Below are 22644 nucleotides of genomic sequence, written 5' to 3'. Positions count from 1 at the left end.
GTTATTCAAGATTGCTTTCATGTCATTGGCCACATCTTTCTGGACCTTATTAATGAATCATTGCAGAATGGACATGTGCCACAAATTTGGAAGGAATCCTTAGTGATTCCTATTCAAAAAGTTGCTGGAACGATTAAAGCCGAAGAGTTTCGTCCCATCAACATGTTGCACACATTAGAGAAAATCTTAGAACTTGTTGTTAAAGGCCAGCTGTTGGAGTATTTGAATAGCAACTCTTTGTTGATACCAGAACAATCGGGATATCGGGAAGGTCATTCTTGTGAAACTGCATTGAATTTGGTGTTAGCAAAGTGGAAAGACAACTTGGAGCGTAAAGATACGATTGTTGCTGTTTTTTTGGATCTGAAACGCGCTTTTGAAACAATTTCTAGGCCCTTACTGTTAAGTACAATCAAGCGCTTTGGAATTACGAGTACTGCATATAAATGGTTTGAAAGCTATTTGTCTGACAGAACTCAACGGACTGTTTTTAATGATTCTGTTTCCAGTCCCGTGGGGAACAACCTTGGAGTGCCCCAGGGAAGTGTATTAGGGCCCCTTTTATTTATTATGTATATTAATGACTTGCGACGTGTTTTACGGTTTTGCGACATTAACCTTTTTGCAGATGATACTGTGTTATTCATTGCAGCTAAGGATTTAGAAGTTGCCGTCTCACACTTGAATGAAGATTTGCAGTATCTAAGTAGATGGTTGAAGTGTAAGCAGTTAAAATTGAATACAAGTAAAACTAAATTTATGGTAATTTCGCGGAATCGATTAAATGAGAACGTCTCTGTTGTAATTGATGATGAGACTATTGATCGCGTTCAGGAGATTAAATATCTTGGCGTGATTATTGATGACAAACTTAAGTTCAACTCTCACATTGACAATGTCATCAAGAAAATTGCCAAGAAGTATGGAATTCTATGTCGATTGAAAAACGATTTAACTATTGCCAGTAAAATACAGCTATACAAATCAATCATCTCTCCTCATCTAGACTTTTGCCCATCTATTTATTTCTGTCCAATGCAACACAAATATCGAGATTACAGCGCTTGCAGAATAAAATAATGCGTTTGATTTTGAGATGTAATAGATTCACTTCCTCAACTTTGATGCTAGACGCCTTACAATGGTTGTCGGTGAAGCAAAGAATTGTATATTTGACTATGGTGTTCATTTTTAAAGTAGTTAACGGTTTGCTGCCTCGATATTTGTGTGATCGAATTGAAAGAGGAAGTGACTATCATAGATATAATACTAGAAACGCGGATGAAATAAGAACACCACATTTCTTGACTTGTGCTTCACAGAATTCATTATTTTTTAAAGGAATAAATGTTTTCAATTCGATGCCTAGACACATTAAACGTTCAACAACATTAGCAGAATTTAAGAGACATTGCATTTCACACGTTAAAACTGTCTTTTGAACGGTTATCCAGTGATTTTTTTTTATGAATTGACAAATTGTGTATCTTGACGAAGTTATTTTTAACGGATTACTTTGTATGGATAGCTGTTATAACGACTTTTTAATAATTATTGTAGCACTGCAAAAACTATTTTGTTCGCCACGATGGTGATGATGGATTTTTGATATATGATTTAATAGTAGTAGTAAAAAAAATAGTAGTCTACAAAGGTTTGAGCCTCGCGCGCGTATTACGGATATAGAGGACTGAATTTAACATTTGATAAAAAAAGAAATGCAATTTTGAAGCTTATTTGCAAGATACCTTGAGTTAGTAGTAAGTTTTCTGGCAAATGTTGGGGGTTCGTGAGCATTCCTGACATTGCTGAAAATTATGATAGCATCAGATTGCGGGGTTACTAGTGTAATAGGATGCTTTGTTGATTGTTCATTAACTCTTGATTGCTTGTAATACTTATGAATATTTTAGGTGGACAAAAAGGCGAACTAAGAGGTGGACGCCTGAGTTTTTTAACATTTATATCGCTGTGAAGCAACTGTAAACTCTAGAGGGAATTTATATCTGTAACTGAAACCAGTTCGATTTTGTTTGCCAACCTGGTTAAAATGTCATATTTAATTATCTTAAAGATAAATCGTCCAGCTCAAACCCTTGTAGGGGTAAGAGGTGGGACCATCATCATCATCATGGGGATACACTTTGTGAAAACCGAAAATGGAACATGTAACAAATTAAGAAAGATTTTGAACGTTAATAACTCAGCTGCCCCTGGTCAGATTTCAATAATTTTATCACCAATCGATCAGAAATATGGCTACGCATAGATAACAATGCTACCAAATGTTGATTTTCAACAAGAAACTATTGAAAAACTGGTAAATGTCCAGCATTGTCCAAAAGCGTCGAATTAACTATCAAATCCACCAATTACCTACATGCATATGCTGTCGTCAGAGAGTAGTAAGTAGACGAAACAAGTCGAAGTGGCATTCGCCTTCGATCCTCGGACGCGTGCGGTTGTGTTCGGTCGTCGAAATTAGTGGCAGCAGTAGCAGTGCTTTCGGCGTGTGGCGTTGAAAATTGTTCTCCAGTAACAACGAAAGGCTGCCTGCAAGCAGCGATCTGCAGAGCCCACATAAGCAACCATCAAAGGAGGAAGAAGCTGCACCGCTATGCTATGGATCGGAATCAGTAGCTCTTCGTGAGTCGCTGCGGGTCGGTCATCTATGCCAAGCGTGTCACCCTCGCTCCAAACGACATACAGCTCGACAGCCTCATCCGTGTTGAACACCCAGCTCAGAATTACTCAACCATCACTACAAAACGGTCCTTTTCAGGGCCACCAAAAATTTGTTAAAGAGTGTGTGAGAGTGAGAGCATAGTGTGGTAATTTCATCGTGGACACCCTTTAGCTTGGATTTGTTTTACTTCATATTTCACAAAATTGCTTTCGAGTGTTATGTCATCGTCTCCCGCAAAGTTTCCATTTTTCCCTCTACTAACACATACATCAGGGCTAGATAGATCTCCACAGGATCTATAGAATCCACGCAATTTCAAAAAACCAAAATGCACAGCATTACGAAAAGAGGTCAGGATTCGATCAATAGTAGATAGATTTTAATTCTAAACAAGCCAATCGATTGGAAATTTATCTATTAATCTGCTAAAATGAACACTTAATTAATTTTCAATAGGTCACTTTTGAAAAATACCAAATGTCCAACTGTTGCAATGGTGATCAAAATTATCACCGAATGTCTGAAAACAGCGCACTCCCTAACACAGACTTAAAAATCGAATTCGATGCGGTCCCACTGAACGGTGCGTATTCAATCACCGTAAGTGGTGGTGTCCAGTCCAGCAGCATCACGAGTACTTTCAACAACAACAAAAACGAAAGGCTGCCTGCAAGCAGCGAGCTGCAGAGCTCACACGAGCAACCATAGAGAAGGAGGAAGAAGTCCCACCGCTAGGCTAGGATCGGAATCAGTAGCTCGTCGTGCCCAGCTCAACATTACTCAACCATCACTACAAAACGGTCCTTTTCAGCACCACCATAAATTTGTTAAGAGTATTAGTTGGACATTTGTTCCCGCAAGCAGCTAGCAATCAAGGCTCAACCTGGTCTCTATAGAAGGTGTGGAATTGTGTAAGCCCGAATGTATTGGTGAGATTAATCATCGTCCGACCATTTTCCAGAACACGCTGGTAGGAAGTGTTAAAAATCCATAAAGAATTTGAGAGAAGTGGTAATAATTCGCTTTGGGTGTATATTCAGTCCCCAGAAAGCCAATAATATCAAATTTGTGAGAAAATTAGCTCTCACGAGTTCAATCGCTCGAAGTCCCTCCTTTTTTACATATTCTGTACAAACGATACTTTCCGCCCCGCCCCATTCATATAATTCGAAAGGGAATCCTGTGAGGGGTGAATTGAATCCACTTCAATACCAAAATGCACAAAACTTAAAAATTCATAAATAACAAAAAATCAAAATACACCTCTTAAAGTCGGGTAGTGAATCGAAAATACTCAAGTTTGACAGTCCCTTGGATTCTCTACATCAACTTTCTCTTTGAAATAAATACCACAAATTTGATACGCTTACAAATAAAAAACGGAAAGAGTTAAGATAATTGATCAATTAAAAGAACTAAATGTTTACATTTGTTCCGTCCACTAGCGGTCCTACGTCAAGCATCCGTTCGTGCCCCTAGGCACAGACCCTTCTACTTTTTTCAGTTTAAAAAATTTGCAATATCACTTACTCCGGTCTGCTGCAAACGCTGTCGAACACAGCTCTGTAGCTTTCAAAGCTTGTGCAGCTCGCCTCCTTAGGCGCGTGCCTAAGCTCACATTTCGCAATTTGTAAGGAATGATTTGGATGAGTATGGTCACTAATCTTGTAAACACCAATAGCAGCTCTGAAAATGAAAATTGTTGTAATAAGCATACTACAGCAGTTTGGTCACATTGAAGTGAGATTCACAAAAGAACATGAAATCGAAAGAGCAAGCTAAAGAACCATCAAGAGTATACTTTGAAGCAATACAATACAATACAGTATGGGAAGACGGTGTTAGAACGCCCAGCGGAGTAAGACGGACAACAGCCAGTTCTATATTAAATCCTCAAGATTCTGGCAAATACTCAATATAGAAAAGATTAACTTGTCCCTAACTTTTTTTTATCAACAGAACTTATTATTATTATATTGTTTTTGCTCAATGATAGAAGATTAAGCTTTCAGTACTCACGCCGTTGCACAATATAATATAGGCCTTTTTATTAGGAACTAAGCGATCGATTCAACCTCTGGTGGTGGATAGGAGAACGTCAAAAAGAGTTTTGTTAGCAGACATGTTTGCCTTGAGATAAAGGAAGCGGAACACTTATTTACTTTTCCAGATACATTGATTTATCTGAAATGCTCTAAAACTTAATCTACAGTTGAAAAATTTAAATCTGTCACGTTTTTGCAAAGATCCTGCTGGTGTTCAGGAATGTTTTTGTTGAGAAAAATGGAAAATCAAAGAAGTACCTTAGTGGTAATGATCTTCCGGATTTCTTGGGTGTGAATAGTTAAGCTACAAATCAGTTCAGATTTCTGGAAAATCGTACAATAAGACAATTACCGATGGAAATTGGCAAGATGTTGCATGAAAAATGCTTTAATTTGCGTTGTGAAAAAAGTTATTCTAAAGTAAACAACAGTTTGGTTGACGTTTCTTTTCGAACTCGCGTGGCGCACTCTACGTTGGTGGTGCATTAAAAAGACCTATAAGGTTTTAAGAATAACCCTCAAGGTAAATGTAACATGCTGTGGTATTTTGTTCAACGCGCGAGGTTAAAATCAATGCATGCAAGATGCACCTTATCACCACTCATCATTCGTTTAGAGTTTTATGGGTTAGGGCTGCCATGCCAATATTATAAGGAAGGATATTGAAACAGTATAACAAACATTAATTGTACACTACATTGTTTTGACGTAGGATTACGTCTTACGACAATAAATTGGGGGTGCAATTTCAAAAAACCAAAATTTACCGCGTTACGAAAAGTGGTCAGGTTTCGATCAATTATAACTCTGTAAATAGCGGATGGATTTTAATTTTAAACAAACCAATCGATTGGAAATTTTCTACGAATCTGCTAAAATTAACACTTTGTCAATTTAAATAGGTTACTATTGAAAATTACAAAATTGTCAAACTGTTGCAATGGTGATCAAAATTATCACCGATTGCCTGCAAAAAGCGCTTTCCTTAACACAGATTTCTACCACTCGCTGCTTCCAACGTTGATGAATTCTGTTGAATTTTTTCGGATATGTTACAGAAAAAATTACCTTACAACGAATCGGGCTCGGCAAGCAGATCTGTTCGCGCATTTATAGTATGTGGCGGTAGCTGTTTTTTTGTCCACTTGAAAAACATAGCTTTCCACGATTATGCCTCCTTTGGAGCCTCGCTGGCCGATGAATGGTTCGAAAGGCGTTGATGGTTGGCGTCCAACCGTTGCAGGAGTCTAAAAACGAAAGAAAGGTGTAAAGATTTTCAGTTTATAGATTTTTGACGTAGGACTACGTCTGTGATTTCTATATGGGGATACACTTTGTGAAAACCGAAAATGGAACATGAAACAAAATTGTGAAAGATTTGGAACGTTAATAACTCAACTGCCAGAGAGGCCTGGACGTCCTGTCTGAATATTTCAACAGCTGGAAGATCCGTATCAACGCGGCAAAGACCCAGGTCATTATCTTTCCACACTCTAAATCTCCTAGACTTGTTCCGTCAGAGAATAACAAGATCTGCCTGAACGGCACAGTGGTGGAATGGTCCAAAGAGGTCGTGTACCTCGGGCTAACACTAGACAGCAAGCTTCTTTTCAGGGAGCACGTTGACAAAACAAAAACCAAGTGCAACATCTTGATAAGATCGTTGTATCCACTTATCAACAGGAAGTCAACCCTGTCCCTGAAAAATAAGCTTGTTGTCTACAAACAAATCTTCCTTCCTGTAATCGAGTACGGTATGCCAATCTGGGAGAGTTGCGCAAAATGCCATCACCTTAAACTCCAAAGGATCCAGAACAAGATCCTTAGGATGGTCCTAAACAGTCCCCCGCGGACTAGAAATTCTGAGATCCACTTCCTGGCTGGAATTCAAACATTAGAAGAACGGAGAGTATTCATCCTGGAAAGGTTCAGAGACACCTGTCTGAGATCAAATCATCAGATCATACGTGATCTAGCACGTTAGGCTAAGTTATACTCGTAGTTAGGTAGGTTATCACTTTTTCAATTCAAATAAAACACATCCCCAAGGGATATTCTGTAAACTAGTTGAAAACGCAAATATTAAATTAGAATATCAAATTAAACAAAGATGAAGAGCCAAGTAGGCTAATCAATTAAAATGATAAATCAATGTACTACCATAATCAACAGAAATAAACATAATTTTACTACTACTACTAACTCACTCAACTGTCCCTGGTCCAATTTCAATAATTTTATCACCAATCGATCAAAAATATGGCTGCGCATCGATAACTAAAAGTGCCATTCCTTCTATAGAGTGAATCTTCCACAACTTAAAGGTAGTGAGGTTGTCGCATGTCAGGCTATTATTAAAGGTAAGAGCCTTTGTATTGCTTCTGTATATATTCCTCCTAGAGCCGTTGTTAATCGAAAACAACTTTCAGATATCTGTTCGGTACTTCCTGCTCCACGGTTGATTATGGGAGATTTTAATTCCCACGGTGCAGACTGGGGGGAACTGTATGATGACAACCGTTCTACTATGATATATGACCTCTGTGACAACTTCAATATGACAATTCTTAACAATGGAGATGTAACACGTTTGGCTGGACCATCTTCGAATGGAAGTAAATTAGACCTCACACTTTGCTCTAACTCATTATCGTTGGATTGCACGTGGAATGTCATCCACTTGCCGATTGTAACCCGTCAGCCTGACGAGCTTTCCGTTGAAATTAAAATGGCTTAAGCGCCACTCCCGAGGGAGACCATTTACCAATTTTGAGGTTGCCCGACCGTATGAGACCTTGCAGGATTAGGTTCCTATTTTATTTTTATCTGACTAGCGCTATTCAATTAGAAAAAGTATGTCACAAATAGTGAAGTAAATGCAACTGAGGAGAAAATGCTGCCAATAAACCGCCCGGACCAAGATTAACCAATGCGAGTGGTTATCATCACAGGGCAAGACACTTCTTTCACCCTGAGAAAATCCGTGTTAGATTTGGAAGTTTTCCAGTTGGTTTCGGAGCCAACCTCTCCAGTAGAAAAAAAAAACTACAGCGGAAAAAAAACGGTGACATGAAAATCTTCCAAACAGATTCACTTCTATCTCATCAAGGCAGATCTATAAAAATCTTTTTTGGCATAACGAAATTACAGGACTTAATTGCATATTTGCCTATCCAAAACCAAAGAGAGCTTTATTACATAATGTTTATTGTTTAGTCTACTTACAGGCGCAAAAGTTCATGTTCTGTTCATTTTGTTTGCTTTGCTGCCTAATTGCCTCTACCTTTCCCTCTTTATCTACCTGTCTATCGTGTGTGTTGGGTTATGTTCTGGTATGTTTCATCCTCCTGTGCGTGTTCAAACGGCTCTCATTTGGGTTCACGTGCAAACGGTTAGAATTTGTACGCCTCGCAAGACCGGAAAAGTGCTACGGTTGCGGGCTCTCAAGTTTCAAGTCAACATGCGCATGGACGAAACATTTCACAAGGGATTCATTCAGTACTCACGGACCATTTATACTGCAATACAGATGACGGTGATGCGGTGGATGAACGGAGGGGTTGGCGGTGAATCACCCGGTGTCTTTCCTTCACGGACACAGGTGGAAAATGCTGCAGATGAACGCGTTGGTCGGTTTAGAAACTCCCGATGCTACTTAGCGTCGACACGTGGCTTGTGTGACGCGGTACGATCGCTGATCGCGCTTTAGTCGTCCCCAAAAAGATGATCGCGGGTTTTGTTACTATTGTGGCCGTTTCGCCCTGCCTAGGGCGCGTTTCTAACGGTCGTGGCCCTCTTCCGGCGTACCCCGGGTTACCTTCGAAACCGATGGTGGGGCCAGAAATGGTCACTAGCTGAATGAGTGGTGTGTCGGGCATGCACAACCTTCGCCACGAATCTGTATAAAGAAAAACCGTTGCACAAGCACGTGTTAAGCCTCTATCGCACAAACCAGAAATTGTCACCAGTTTTACCTTCTTCCTCCAAAATCACTACACACGCTTCACACACTGCTCGGAACGAATAATGCCTATCGAAAGAACTAATGGGAAAGGATTCTTAAGTTTCACTAGTTAGAAAGAACCTCATGTCACTTCTACCTTACTAAATACACCACGGCGCGAGATTACGGGTGGACCACTCCTGCCTCTTCCACTGATCAGTCCAAAGTGATCGATAGATTCTTGGGGATCTTCAGATTAAACGCATTATCGTAATCTTCGGCACCGGAAATCACGTAAACCTAACGAAGTTAGATATTCGTGATACAACGAAAATTGTTCTCATGCTCAATGTTCAATTGCATCCCCCGCTATCGGCATCTTGCTCTAACAAACAACTCCAATCATCCAATTCGCTGCTCGGCTCAAAGTTCAGGGATAGGAGAGACATTCGAGAAAGGTTAACAAATCATCAAAGGATCTGTACCGGGTCGATGTACGTACGCGCTAAACGACGATCGAGCAACCTACCGCCTGCTTGCAGCAATTGGACATGAATACCACCCCGGCTCTCACTACTGAACTATAACTCATTTACAATTTCATTATGCCAAGTGGTGGATATCTGCTTCACTCTCGAATTCATTACCTACTAATAGAATTCACTCAACGACTGCGGTGATTATTTATGAGATTTATTTTAAATTCATGTTCCTAACAAATATTGATGAAAATTGAATTCAGAAATATGGTACTCGTTACACGATCAAAATTTCGATTGCCAGTGGGTTCAATTCGTCGGAGTCCGTTAACGTCGCGTACGACCTCACCCGTAATATCGATTGGACAACGTTCAAGACCGCGATAGAGGAAGCCGTGTCGTCGGTAGAAGGGCTTCCACCGTTGGAGGAATATAACTTCCTCTTCAATCTGATCTTGGACAGCGCGCTTCGAGCTCAAACTCGGCCGTTTCCTGGAACGTCTTTCCGTAGGAAACCTCCTTCCCCTTGGTGTGACCAGCAATGCACTGAGGTTTATCGTAAAAACTACAAGGGACAGCCCAATGGGGTTGTACGCAATGATGACGTAGGACTACGTGGTATGATATAATATATGTTTTTGTTAACTGCAGCAGGAGCTTGTGTTTTATGTAGGAATAGGAATTTTAGCGGGGTTCTTTCTGTTTATACTCTTTAGTATGACTATGATTGCCCTGAAAAAAATCTTTTGATATGAATTTTAGTTGGGACATGTGCAGAAAATTAACTCTTTTGGAAAATGTTGGTGGCCCTGAAAAGGGCCGATGGTAGTACAGGCTTAAAGCCTTTGCAAGATGATGATGATGGCCGCAGCGAAGGAAACCTCAACCTCGCTACGATGAATGGACATTCGGAAGAGTCTCGGCGCGGCTGCTGCTGGACACGGGTTGACTAGGTGGCTGCGACGGGTTGGAAGGACGCAGTGAAGGATACCTCAACTTCGCTACGAGAAATGGGCACTCAGAAGAGTCTCGGCCGGTTGCTTCAGGATTAGAAGCTTAGTTGCTACTGTTTTGCTGGTCCCTCTTGCTGATCGTCACGATGGTTCTACTTCCACACAAAGGTTGTTGGTTATGTGACTAGATGAGTGAAAATGAAAAATACATCAGAGATTTTCGAAAATGTCATTGAGGTTTAGTGTTTACCTATGGTTAATTGATGATTAAATAAAAATTATTGCAGAAAGTAGGGGCACGGTTTGTTGGTTGTGAGGTGCTACGATGAATTAGCACTTGGAAGAATCTTGGCCTGGCTGCTGCTGGACACGGATTGACACGGTGGCTGTGACGGGTTGCAAGGGCGCAGCGAAGGATACCTCAACTTCGCTACGACAAATGGGCACTCGGAAAAGTCTCGGCCCGGTTGCTTCAGGATTAGAAGCTTTGTTAATTTTGCTGATCGTCGCGATGTTTCTATTTCCACACAGGGGACGTTGCTTTGTTGGTTGTGACTAGATGAGTGAAAATAAAAATGCATCAGATTTTCTAAAATGTCATTGAGGTTTAGTGTTTACCTATGGTTACTTGATGATTAAAAATAATTGCAGAAAGTAGAGCACGGCTTGTTGGTTGTGAAGAGGCGGTTGGCTGGCGACTGCAGGAAGTAGAGCTATGTGGCGTTTTGTTGTTTGTGAAGGGGCTCGTTTGTACCGGAGGAAACGTCGAGAGACTCAACAGGCAAAGGCAACAGGATGCTCGTATTGATATTTTCAGAACAAGACAGAGCTTAACCGGAGGAAGGCCGAAACCCTCAACCGGCAAAGGTGACCCGACTGTGTGAAAATTAGTGCAACACGAATTGGCAGCAGACAACAATGTGAACAACAGCCGATGGTACGAAAAGTACGTGATGTATCTTTTCTGTGTAAGTGGAGCAGTATCCTTTGCAAACACCATATCTATACACGAGCCCTTCAACGTGGTTGGTTGCTGGGAATCCGAGACCAAGTTCAAGTTCAACAGGTTTGCAATGAATTCGATGAATTTGATGTTCTCTGCCTTAGAGACGTGTGGCGTTTTGTTGCTTGTGAAGGGGCTCGTTTAAAGCGGAGGAAACGTCGAGAGACTCAACGGGCAAAGGCAACGTGATGCTCGTATTGATATTTTCAGAACAATACAGAGCTTAACCGGAGGAAGACCGAAACCCTCAACTGGCAAATGTAACCCGTTTGTGTGACGTGTCTCACTAATTTGCAGCAGACAACAATGTGAACAACGGCCGATGGTACGAAAAGTACGTGATGTATCTTTTCGTTGCAAGTGGAGCAGTATCCCTTGCAAACACCATATCTATACACGAGCCCTTCAACGTGGTTGATTGCTGGGAATCCGAGACCAAGTTCAAATCCAACAGGTTTGCCATGAACTCGATGAATTCGATGTTCTCCGCCTTAGAGACGTCGATATTGAAGTCCCCAGCTACAATGATTGGAGTTGGAAAATGTTTGTAGAGGGTCAGGCTTCTAGCCATGAACGCTTTGGCGAGCTTGATCGGTGTGTTCGGTGAAACGTACACGCTGAATAGTACCATTTTGCACCCATCAACTTGAATTTCCGCAGCGCAAATATCTCCATAGTTTGCGGCTTCAACGAAAATGGGATCATGTCGTTCACCCAGCTGAACAATCGTGTGCGACGTTGATACTGGTGAAATTGATGCCTTCTCGTAAATGGCCACGCCTCCTGCCCTCACATTTTCTCGCTTGAATTTCGCTATGCATATGTAACCTAGAAAAAATAAGCAGAATTATATAAAGTCAAACAATTGAAAGAATTCATTTACCTGATATTTCCGAAGACTCATTGTCGTCCATCCAAGTCTCACTCAGCGCCAAGAAATCGGCTCTGGTCATGACATGGTCAGTCGACAGGTCCTTGGAATGCGCATTCAGGCTCTGGATGTTCAGGGTCATCAGTATAACAGAGTGATCAGCGTTATCGAAGAACGCGATCAACTCGTCACTGAGCGTCAACAATTTGTGGTTTTCTAACCGTTGCATCTCGTCACGGAGTTCCTTCATCTTGGGGGTGTTGCTGCCCTTACCGTGATGAAACACGAATGAATTGGCGGAGTTTGTCATGTAGAGCCCCTGCACTGAACTCACACGTGACATGGCGACGTATACCAACTGCTGCTCCTGGCTCTTGTCATAATCGATAACAATTTCCGCGAAAGTAGCTCCTTGTGACTTGTGAATTGTCAACGCACAGGCACTAACGATGGGAAATTGTATTCGCTTGCATTTGATTACACTGCTTAGCTTGACGTTGACCGATCGCTTGTAGATCGGTGTCCAGTCTTGTTGCAGTACGCCAGGTTTTGAAAATACAAGCGGCCTGGATTTCACCCGAAGTTTCGCACCAACAGCGTCGTTATCAAATTTGAACCACAAGCGACACGCAGACTGCTGGGGGCCATCATCGGTGTGCTCAATGTACCTGAGTTCGCCGATTGCTCCATTGACGAGACCGTCCTCTACTTCTACGTTGGTCGTTATCATGTATGACATTCCAACAACCAATCGTAGAAGGTATGGAAGACAACCTGTTTCAGCGACACTCATTTTGTGTAGTTTGGTACGAGCACTGGTTAGCTGAGCAGCGTCTTGGTATCCGCTGATTACATCCTCGGCAGTGCAATCCCATCCATCACGGTTGCTCAAGGCACCATGATTATACGCTTCAACAGCGTTATTGCGATGGTATAATCGTATTGCGTTCGGAACATTCTCCATGCACCATTCGACTGTCCGGAACCTGCTTTCTACCAGCTTGGTCTCACAATCCGACAACCGCTCACCATTTCCGATCTTTGTTAGAATGGAGGAAAACTCAACATCGGTTTGTCGCATCACTTGGCGCAAAGGGAAGTAATCCAGCGTTTGCCATAGTGCTACACCACCGATGGAGTTGTTCGCGGACTTAAAAGCGGGTCTCGCATTCACCGGAGGAAGCTGTCGGAAATCGCCACACATGATTACGTCTTTTCCGCCGAACGGAAGATCGTAATCACCGGTGATGCTTTGAAGCCGCGTGTGGATTGTATTGAAAATGTTTGCTCCGATCATGCTAATTTCATCGATTATTATTAGCTTGATGTTGGCAAACGATTGTCGATACAGCTGCAGGAGTTCGAACCGGAGTTGCCCATGGTGTCTTCGATCCATGGTTATGTGGAACGCCGAATGGACAGTTGTTCCCCCGATAGCCACGGCAGCCTTTCCTGTCGATGCGCAGGCGACATAGGCGTTATTAAGTGCATTATGTTGCTGGCTAAAGCGATTATATGTCTCCATCAGGACATGGAGCGTAAACGTTTTACCGCATCCAGCCGGCCCGGTAAAGAACAACTGGAGAGGTTTTCTGCTGTCATCAAAACAATGCAGGTTGTCGATTACTTGCAGTACAAGAGCTCTCTGTTCAGCATTCGTTTTGCGAACCAGAGCACAGTAATCCTGCTTGCTCATAACGGTCGTCCGCTGTTTTATGACGGCAGATAGAGCGTTCGTGGGTAGTAAGCGGATGTCATCATCGTTGGGTTCCATCACGATGGCTCTGGTACATTCATCACCCTTTTCTGTTGCTACCGCCTCCTGTGCATCTGGAGTTTCCTCAACGCTTACCCTCAGGTACTCATCGATTATCTGCTCCAGGTTCAGATCACAGTCGTACTCTTTACGTTTCGCAAGGATTGCCTGTTCGTGCTGATCGTATAGCTGCAAGAACTTGTTTTGGTCGAGAATATCACACAGCTCATTGCGAAACGGGACGAAGAGGAGTACCATTTCACGCTTGTAGTCCGAAAGCTTCGACATGTCATAGCTACACCATTGCAACACTCGGTGAAATTTCCGAGCCCTGTAAGAGTTGCTGCTGCGTTGCTGCTGGTAGAGGGCTGCGAAATCGGCTAGACACAGATCTTCCAGGTCGTTACGAGCTTCATACTTCTGTATGATATTCAAAGTCCATACATCAGTCGAATCGTCACTGATGCTTTCGTCGTCCATTCGCTGATTTCGTTTTCTGGACTTAATTCGCTCGTGCGGCCACATCGTTGGAATGAACTGCGTCGCTCGGCTTGCTTCCGACATCGGCTGACGTAACAAATACCACGATGCTTCTTGAGCAGACATCTCCACAGAATTCAGCATCTTGATGCTGACCTTCTTCAAGAGAGCGGTGAAGTCTTGATCAGGGAACTCTTCTTGCAGCTTGATGAGATCCCGCTGGAGACAGCTCACTCCACGGTTGGTCTTATTTACGTATTCAACCACGTACGCAGCGCAGGTGTACTCGTCCAGGATGAATTGCAAGTCCATGTTCGAGCCGAGGTGGCTTGCTATCCACGGGTTGAATGGGTTTGTCCATAGTTCATTCATGGATCGCTTGAACAGGACTGTTGGACGGCGAATTGATACTCCAATGACGGCTAGATAACAATCAGGAGTGCAATTACAATCGCTAAGAAATGCTTCCAATGTATCATATGTTTTCGTTTCCAGAGCCTCTCGCATTATCTTGGCTTTCCGGGTGAGCCGATCCCTGCGGCTATCATCGGACGCAATCGGAAGCAAAACTAGTGTCCGATCCGTCGGCCAGTACGGAATATTGAACCGACAGTGGTTTTCGTTCCGCTTGAAACATGTGAAAGTATGCTTATGGACCTATAATAATAAAAGGTTTAATAAATAGATAATTTTAAACTAATATTAAATACATAATAACATTGATCTTACTTGATACCCGTAAGTATTCGGCAAATCTCTGACGCTAACGGAACAGAGATCTTTAATCAGCTGTACGGTTTTTGGCATATTTTCACTGATTGCTTCCCGGGGATCCTTGTTCAGCCATAGCAAGATGTGCGCGTGAGGACTTCCACGGTGCTGAAATTCAATCCGCTTGAAATAATCGGCCACATAGTGCTTTCCGAATGGACTGTAGTGCCGCGACATCAGCAGGAGCATGATAGTGTCAACCAGCTTGTTGAAGTACACACAGCACGTGACTGGATCGTCATTGACCAGAGTTGCTCTTTGTAATGCAGTCAATTCCTGGATAGGATCTGTTAAGTCATTGCCATTGTGTCCCTCTGACAATCGATGTAGGAGCTTCAACAAATGGGGCCACTTCATCTCATTTGCACTGAGTGTGAGGAACATCGTAGGCTTTCCCAATTGTCGCATCATGGCGAACAAATCTCTCTTCCTTTGTTGCCAATACTGTACTGAATTCGGTATTGACTTGAGGAAGGATAGATTTCGATCAATGCACTGCTCCATGAATTCGCGGTCCTTAAGGTTGGCACGTGTAATATTCGCGGTCCCCATGCACTTAAAAGTGCATTGCAAGCCTTCGGAAACTCTAAGGCGAAGAACTTTCATTGCCATATACAACAAATGTTGTGGTTTGGCCCCACGCCTGTCTCGGCGACGAGTTTCACTGGATGCCATCATGAAATATGTCACCCGAACACCTGGCTTGAATTTCCGTGGATGGCCGAAATATATGGCAGGAAAAGCTAGCTCTTCACCGTGCTCGTCGTAAATCAATGACAGAGGAACCCTGTTTTGCGCGGGAGCGATCTCCAGGCATTTGTCCTCATTCCAAAGGAGCGTTTCCTGTTGCCCGAGCAGCAATTCGGTCTCGTTATCCACGGCAATGGTTTCCAGCTCAATTTGAGGATCCACTGCAGGGGTTTCAAGATCATCTATGGCGATCTGATCAATTGTGATCCCGTAGTGGCGATACAGTGGTGTCGTAATCAAATAAGAAAGTCACGCTTTAACCGTAGTTTTCTTTATAAAGCCGGACAAGTACGATGACTTATGGATTACGTGCTTTTTGATGAACACGTTGAAGGCCTGATCATCATCGAGCTGACGGGGAAGAGAGTGTACCATTTGTGCAACATCCACGGGACAATTGATCACTTGCCCGATAATAGAATAGCTGCCTGTAATTGAAAACATAGTTGATAAATTATAAGTCATCAAGCATTGCAATTTCATTTTACCTGCTGCAAATCGCAATCGGCGGATTTGCATGAATGGCAACCGAGGGGATACCAACCGTTCCGTGACGACATCAAGTGGTGGCAGTCCAGATGGCTTGTCTGGAAATGCGAAACCGTTCGATTTTGCGAAAGCCGGAACTTTTCCTCGCTTCAGATTGCTTTGGCAAGTCTGGCAAGCCAAAAATCCTTCAACGGATTGAAAAGATCCACTGTCAACCAACGCAGCCGCACCCACTTCTGTCAATGGTTTCAAATCATTGGTAAACCATAGTCTGTCGCATATGTCGCATACAGCACCGAACACGTTATCCATGAACCGCTTCGTGAACTCACGATTAGCGCGATCAAAATTTGGTGGTAAAATAGACTCTAAAAAGGAATAATAACAATAACATAATTATTTTATATGCACGTTGACATTTTCGCCTCAATTACGTAACGAATGCACTTGAGATTACTTTTCGTCAAAAATCTATGAAGTTTAAGGTTTTACTCACCCTGACTTGAATGCTCAGGAAACGATGTATCGATTTCCATAGTCTCCAACGGCGTGGCAATATCGGCTTGTATTTCGAAACCGGAAAGCGATGGAGAGATAATGACCGTATCGGGGAAATGTTCCATGACTACAGCATCACCGGCGAAAGCAGCTTCATTGTTAAACAAAGTCGGCAGAATAAAACAATTGTCACCTGGTTCATCGACGATGCCTTGCACTCTGTTTGTTTCTTCAACAACAGAACGCGGCGGAGGAAACACTAAAACACACATTTGAAAAAGCAACATTCCTTTGTCCTAAACCCTCAAATGGTTTTAAGTACAAATAAAACCATTTGAAATTACAAATCCAACTATTTGAAGTTCAATATATTAATTTTGTCGAACCTCTTAACGGAATCCCTTTATGAAGAGCTTTTGAGTGTGTTGATTTATTTCCTTTTAATTCCGTTATTAATTGCTTATGTTTTGACAGATATTTAGTATTTCGTCTACTTCTTGCAGACTTCATCAGTGCCAAGTAGTGTTGTTAACTTTTCATCGAGTACAATCAGTAGATAAGTAAATTTGTTTCCTTTGCGTTAATTCTTGCTAAATTTTATGACCATTTCCCAAAAACCGCCATTCAAAAAGTAAAAAAAAAAATGAAAGTGGTGAGCGGGGGGTGAGCTAAAATTTTGAGAATCCGTAGAATTACTACGGCGCTATTAAAAAAATCCGTAGATATCTGGAAAATCCGTAGAATGTTATGGTCGGTCCGTAGATCCGTAGGAAACCTAAAAATCCGTAGATCTACGGATAAATCCGTAGAACTGACCACACTGGTGCCAAGTGAAGTGGTGTTGATCACTTGGCACTGATGAAGTCTGCAAGTAGTAGACGAAATACGCGTATCTGTCAAAAGATAAGCAATTAATAACGGAATTAAAAGGAAATAAATCAACACACTCAAAAGCTCTTCATATTTGAAGTTGATAAAATATTCTGTGAAAATGCATATTCTATTTCGAATATATTGCTCATAGTGTAAATATAATGTTGTACAACCAGCACATGGGCGGTCGCGAGGGGCGCGCACTTCCAGGTATGAGTGCGTGATATTTAAAATACATCGCAGTAATTTAAATACTTTGATGACAGTAATAATTTGAATTTAAATACTTTTAGCGGTATTGAAAGTAATCAACAAATAATTAATGATAATGAATGTAATTAAAAATAATTTAAATGTATTGAAAATAATTTAAATTTAAAATTCTGCTGGTATTTATGGAAATTAAGAGTGTATTTAAAGTAATGAATGCAGTAATGGCAAGATTTTAAATATTTTGTCAGCAGGCTGCGTAGTATTGATAGTCTAGTGCGTGCCCCTCGGGCGGTCGTGTATAACTACATTGCAAACCACGGAGATAGAGAATAAATCAAATGTCGCAGCCTATTTTTTCCAAACACACAGCAAAAAATAAATTTTAATATTACATCCATTAGGATACGCTTCAATCATGTCGAAAATCTCATGTAATTTTTATGGCCACAAAAATAAACAAATGCAGTAAAATCAGCGTAATGTCAGTTCATGTACTGTATTAATGATAATTTTGCCCTTTTTGGCAAGTATTATTACACCATATTTTTGAAACGATTGAAGTGCATCCATGTGATATCAAAATTAATTTTTTGCTGTGCAGTTTATTGTAATGACATTTTAGCTGCAAGCTTGCATGTGACAGTAAATAACCAACTCCCTTATTTACGCTAATTTTAACATCTATGCTTATGAGTGGTTAGTATTCATTCTCATCTTTTAATTCCATTCAATAAACATCAAATAAATGCAGCAAGAAATCAGCAACATTCTACTTGACATAAATTTATGTCGCGCCCGCAGCCGGTCTTGTCTGCTTCTTTGTGCAAAAATGTTCTGTCGCTGGCAGAAAACAGTTTAGAAATAAAACAGTAAGTAAAGGTTATCTTCCATTTGATTTTAAGTGGAATCGACACTGATGAAAACTGCACATTGTAGTCGAAATACGTATCTGTCATGGATACCAAAATTAATTAAGTGGAATTAAAGGGAAGATAACCTTTACTTGCTGTTTTATTTAAATCATTCCGCTAACAACCCAATTTCATTGCTTCAGTTAAGAAGCAATGACATTTTTGCCGCTTGCCAGTTCGTTTGAGTGTGTCGACACAATGGTCATTGCGAAAAGTATCAAATGTTAAGGAAAAAAAGTCAAACTCCATGACTCGTGTCACCACTGATCGAAAAATAACTATTGCCACCGGTTTTATCCAAAACGCTTTGCGCTGTTAGATAACTCGACCACGGAGCACAACATATAGATTATGAAGTATCAAGAACATAATTAATCACACTGCACCTATTGACAGATTTGACAGATAAATACAGATAAATTTCAGTTGGTGACCCATTTGTTTGTACAAAAAAACTTTTCAACATCATTAAACAAATCATTTTCGCTCATTCACTTGATGAGAATTCAGTGCTTTGGACGATGGCAGATCGATAACTAATCTATCTTCTTTTCCAATTCCCTTAGGGGCTGTTCATTAACTACGTAGACAGTTTTTTGGTATTCTTGACCCCCCTCCCCATGCGTAGACAATTGTCCATACACAATTCTTAAAATTTGTATGAACCGTGAACAATTGCCAAACCCCCCCATACACTGTCTGCGTAGTTTATGAAAAGCTTCTTATAAGTGGCTGGATAAAATTTTTAAATGAACCTTTTCAATATGTATCGAATATATAAATCGATCATTTCTCAATAACTATGCATTATGAATTATTAGTAAAATGCAGCAGAATCCATGAAAAATCGAAATAAAATAATTGGATTTTCTCAGCTGAGGCAAAGTGATACTTGCGACCTATTGAAAAATCACTCCAGAATATTGAACTTCACTGTAAATAACATCCCTTCTGTTGATAATGCTTCATAACCAAGGGGGGGAGGTGGCTGTCATATACGAACAATCGTCGCCTACCTCGCATAACTGGTTCCGAACGTAAACAAGCCATATGAAACCTACAGGGCTTGTTTACGTTTGGAACCAATTTCATACAAGAATGAGCAGTAGGCTGATTGGCCATCACCTCCCCCCCCCAGTTCATAACAAGAAATTTTATTGTCGGAGCTGTGATTTTGACATTTCCCGGAATGTCTTTTCTCGGAATAACCCGGTTTCCTGAACATTCTTTTACCAAAAACATGAAATGTAGACGGCATGAAACTGGGAAAAAGATCATTCAAAACCAATGTTGGATAAATGTTATAGTTATGCTATTGTCAGGTTTATGTCGGATTTAGTTAGGGCTGATATCAGATTACGTCAAGTTGAAGTTGGGGTAATGCTGGGTTGAAGAAAAATAAACGGTTTACAGTATATTCCATTTAGACGTTGGGCTGACATCATTTTCACATCAAAGTTTAATTAAGAACCAATGTCGACCTAATGTCAGAATAATGCTGAGAACTAAATGCGTCGTTCCGTGAAATGACAATCTTACAATAGGGTTATCATCCGAATCAACTACCCGGGAAGCGAGATATCCGTGCAATGATTTCCAGGAAATAGTATAGAATCGTATCTGATATAATCACATAATCGAATATTGTTCTCAAGTAATTTATAGGTTCGCTGATCAATTCTAGAAATTAAAATCCATGCTTTCTTTTGTTTATCAATATTGAGAACAGTAAATAACTAAAGCTTGATTGCATCGAACATTTAAAACAATGTTTAAATCACACAGAAACGTTACTTTTCAAGTGCAAGAGAGGGTTCATCAAAAACAGCGATTACTAACAGCTTAAAAGTTCATTCGTGAAAGGGTTACTATAATGATCGCAATACATTCAACAAATAAAAGGTTGATATGATGCCAACGTCGATGTTTATAAATTAAATTGTAAGAAGACATTTGCCAGATTCTCCAAATCGGAATGGTATTGAACGGTAACAGAAGTAGAACTTTGCTACCATAAATACATATTTGTTACGGCGGCTAATAAATAATCAAGATTTCCTACCTCGAGTTGAAGACCCTTCGCCAGCGTCCCAAGCGATAGTTGATGACGCATTAGATACAGCTGTTTTGTTTTTGGCCCGAAAACAGCGAACTCGTTCGGCAGCAGTTTTGGGTCGCTTCGGGATGTCCTCTGCTCCTTGCCCCCTCAATCGCTTTCGAAGATTGCGCATGTACAGCGCAGAATCGTATTGCGACATGGCACAGTTTGATTTTCTCAAAAATATCCAGCTATTCCACGATCACACACAGCGAGAGCGTAATCAGAACTGATATCGATTTCCCTTTGCCTACTGAATTTATACTGTGCGTGCGCACATCTGATAGCTACAGGGAAGTAACAACATAATGAAGTAAGACGCAAAATATTCTAAGAGGGAGGGGCTTCATTGGCTATTCTGCGAGTATAAAAGAAACTGTTATCTAGCGCGCGCGTACAGTTGCAGACAAGGCTTGAAAAGGGATCGTATGTCGTCCTGTTTTGTTATGCATGTTTTTACCATCATCCACATCCAGAGGGCCAGTCACTTTCGGATGTTTTTATTCATTATCGTCTTTATGAGCAGTATTAGATGCACAAAAATTGCACGAGTACATTACTATGGTGATAAGGTAAACACTCGTTGATTTATTTTCATCTGTGAAAGCATGTTTAGTCACAAATCGTGGATTTTCTGATATCCTCCATACTGCAAAAATGATTTTCCTACCAATGAAGGGGTGACATCTCTCGAATCTTCAGTATAGCTACTACTCAAATCATATGATTAATTGCGTGATCTTGTACGTTTTATGCATTAACATGTACAGCAGCAGAGATGCCAGATTTTTTTTTCAGAAGTCTGCGAAAAATGTTTTTGAATTTCAGAAATGTATAAAATTATTAAATTAGCAGAAGTTTTGCGTGTGACGGGGGGGTCATGTAATAGATGTGAAATTTGAAATGTCAGTAAAAGTCATGTTCAAGCAAAACAGACCTGCTTTTAACGAATTAAACCTAATTGGAGTTGGGAATGCATCCATTTACGCGTATACGTTCAAAGCTATTAATAAAAAGGTAACTAAATTTTAAATTTTTCCCTTCATTTCAAAAGTCTGTAAATATCTGTGAAAAAACTAAAAAGTCTGTAAATGTCTGTAACGAAAAAAAAGTCTGTGAAAAAAATAAAAGTCTGTGAATTCACAGACATGTCTGTGAATCTGGCATCTCTGACAGCAGCGACGGACGTTTCAATGTTTCATTCTAGCTTGTTTTGGTTGTTTGCGCTGTGCATGCCACAGCTGCTGCATAGAAGCCGATTTTCCCATATTCCTGCATATTGAAATTCCAGAATGAGCGATAGCGAGAATCGATGTGACTTTTGTCACTAGTGAAGTGAGAGAAGTCACGTCGTGGTGACGTGACTCTCTGTGGAAATCAAATGGAGAGTAACGTCACCACGACGTGTCTTTTCTCACTTCACTAGTGAAAAAAGTCACTTCGACTCTTGGAAAATAACCCCTACTTTATTTTTACTGCCCAAGTTAGAAGCAGCACAAAGCACCAAAGTGACTGCGATCAGTTTGCTGTTTTTGCAATCGTTCACAGCTGAAATCGGCGAAGGGAACTTGGTCGAAATCAGAATGTGAACGAAGTCAAAGCAAAAATGTGTCGTGTGTTCGATTGGCGCTCTGTCGCTGCGTCCCTGTTTGGGAATTTACGTTACATGTTCCTTTTTCGGTTTTCACAAAGTGTACCCCCATATAGAAATCACAGACGTAGTCCTACGTCAAAAGTCCGACGCGTTTAAGCTTTTCCGGAAACGCGGAACACCCGTGAATTTCGAAGCGTACTCTTCTCTTGAACGCGAACTCAAGAGCCTCAT

The 22644-nt window shown here is 41.1% G+C and overlaps 1 protein-coding gene across 1 annotated transcript in view; it reads right to left on the bottom strand.

Moving 5' to 3' along the window:
* LOC135714505 (uncharacterized) overlaps positions 1-15398 on the bottom strand; it is a 31302-nt gene extending 15904 nt beyond the window's left edge. The window contains exons 1-4 of the mRNA XM_065237877.1: positions 14946-15398; positions 14666-14873; positions 11993-14605; positions 11495-11937 (exon numbers count right to left, since the gene is read on the bottom strand). Coding sequence (XP_065093949.1) covers positions 11495-11937; positions 11993-14605; positions 14666-14873; positions 14946-15398 — 3717 coding nt within the window. The remainder of the gene's footprint in view (positions 1-11494; positions 11938-11992; positions 14606-14665; positions 14874-14945) is intronic.
* Between the last annotated feature and the right edge of the window lie 7246 nt (positions 15399-22644).

This window comes from Ochlerotatus camptorhynchus, unplaced genomic scaffold, assembly GCF_037179485.1.
Source record: "Ochlerotatus camptorhynchus isolate MF236.1 unplaced genomic scaffold, CSIRO-AGI_Acam_v1.1 ptg000656l, whole genome shotgun sequence".
In the NCBI taxonomy this organism is placed as follows: domain Eukaryota; kingdom Metazoa; phylum Arthropoda; class Insecta; order Diptera; family Culicidae; genus Ochlerotatus; species Ochlerotatus camptorhynchus.
This window is presented reverse-complemented; position numbering and strand designations above follow the sequence as displayed.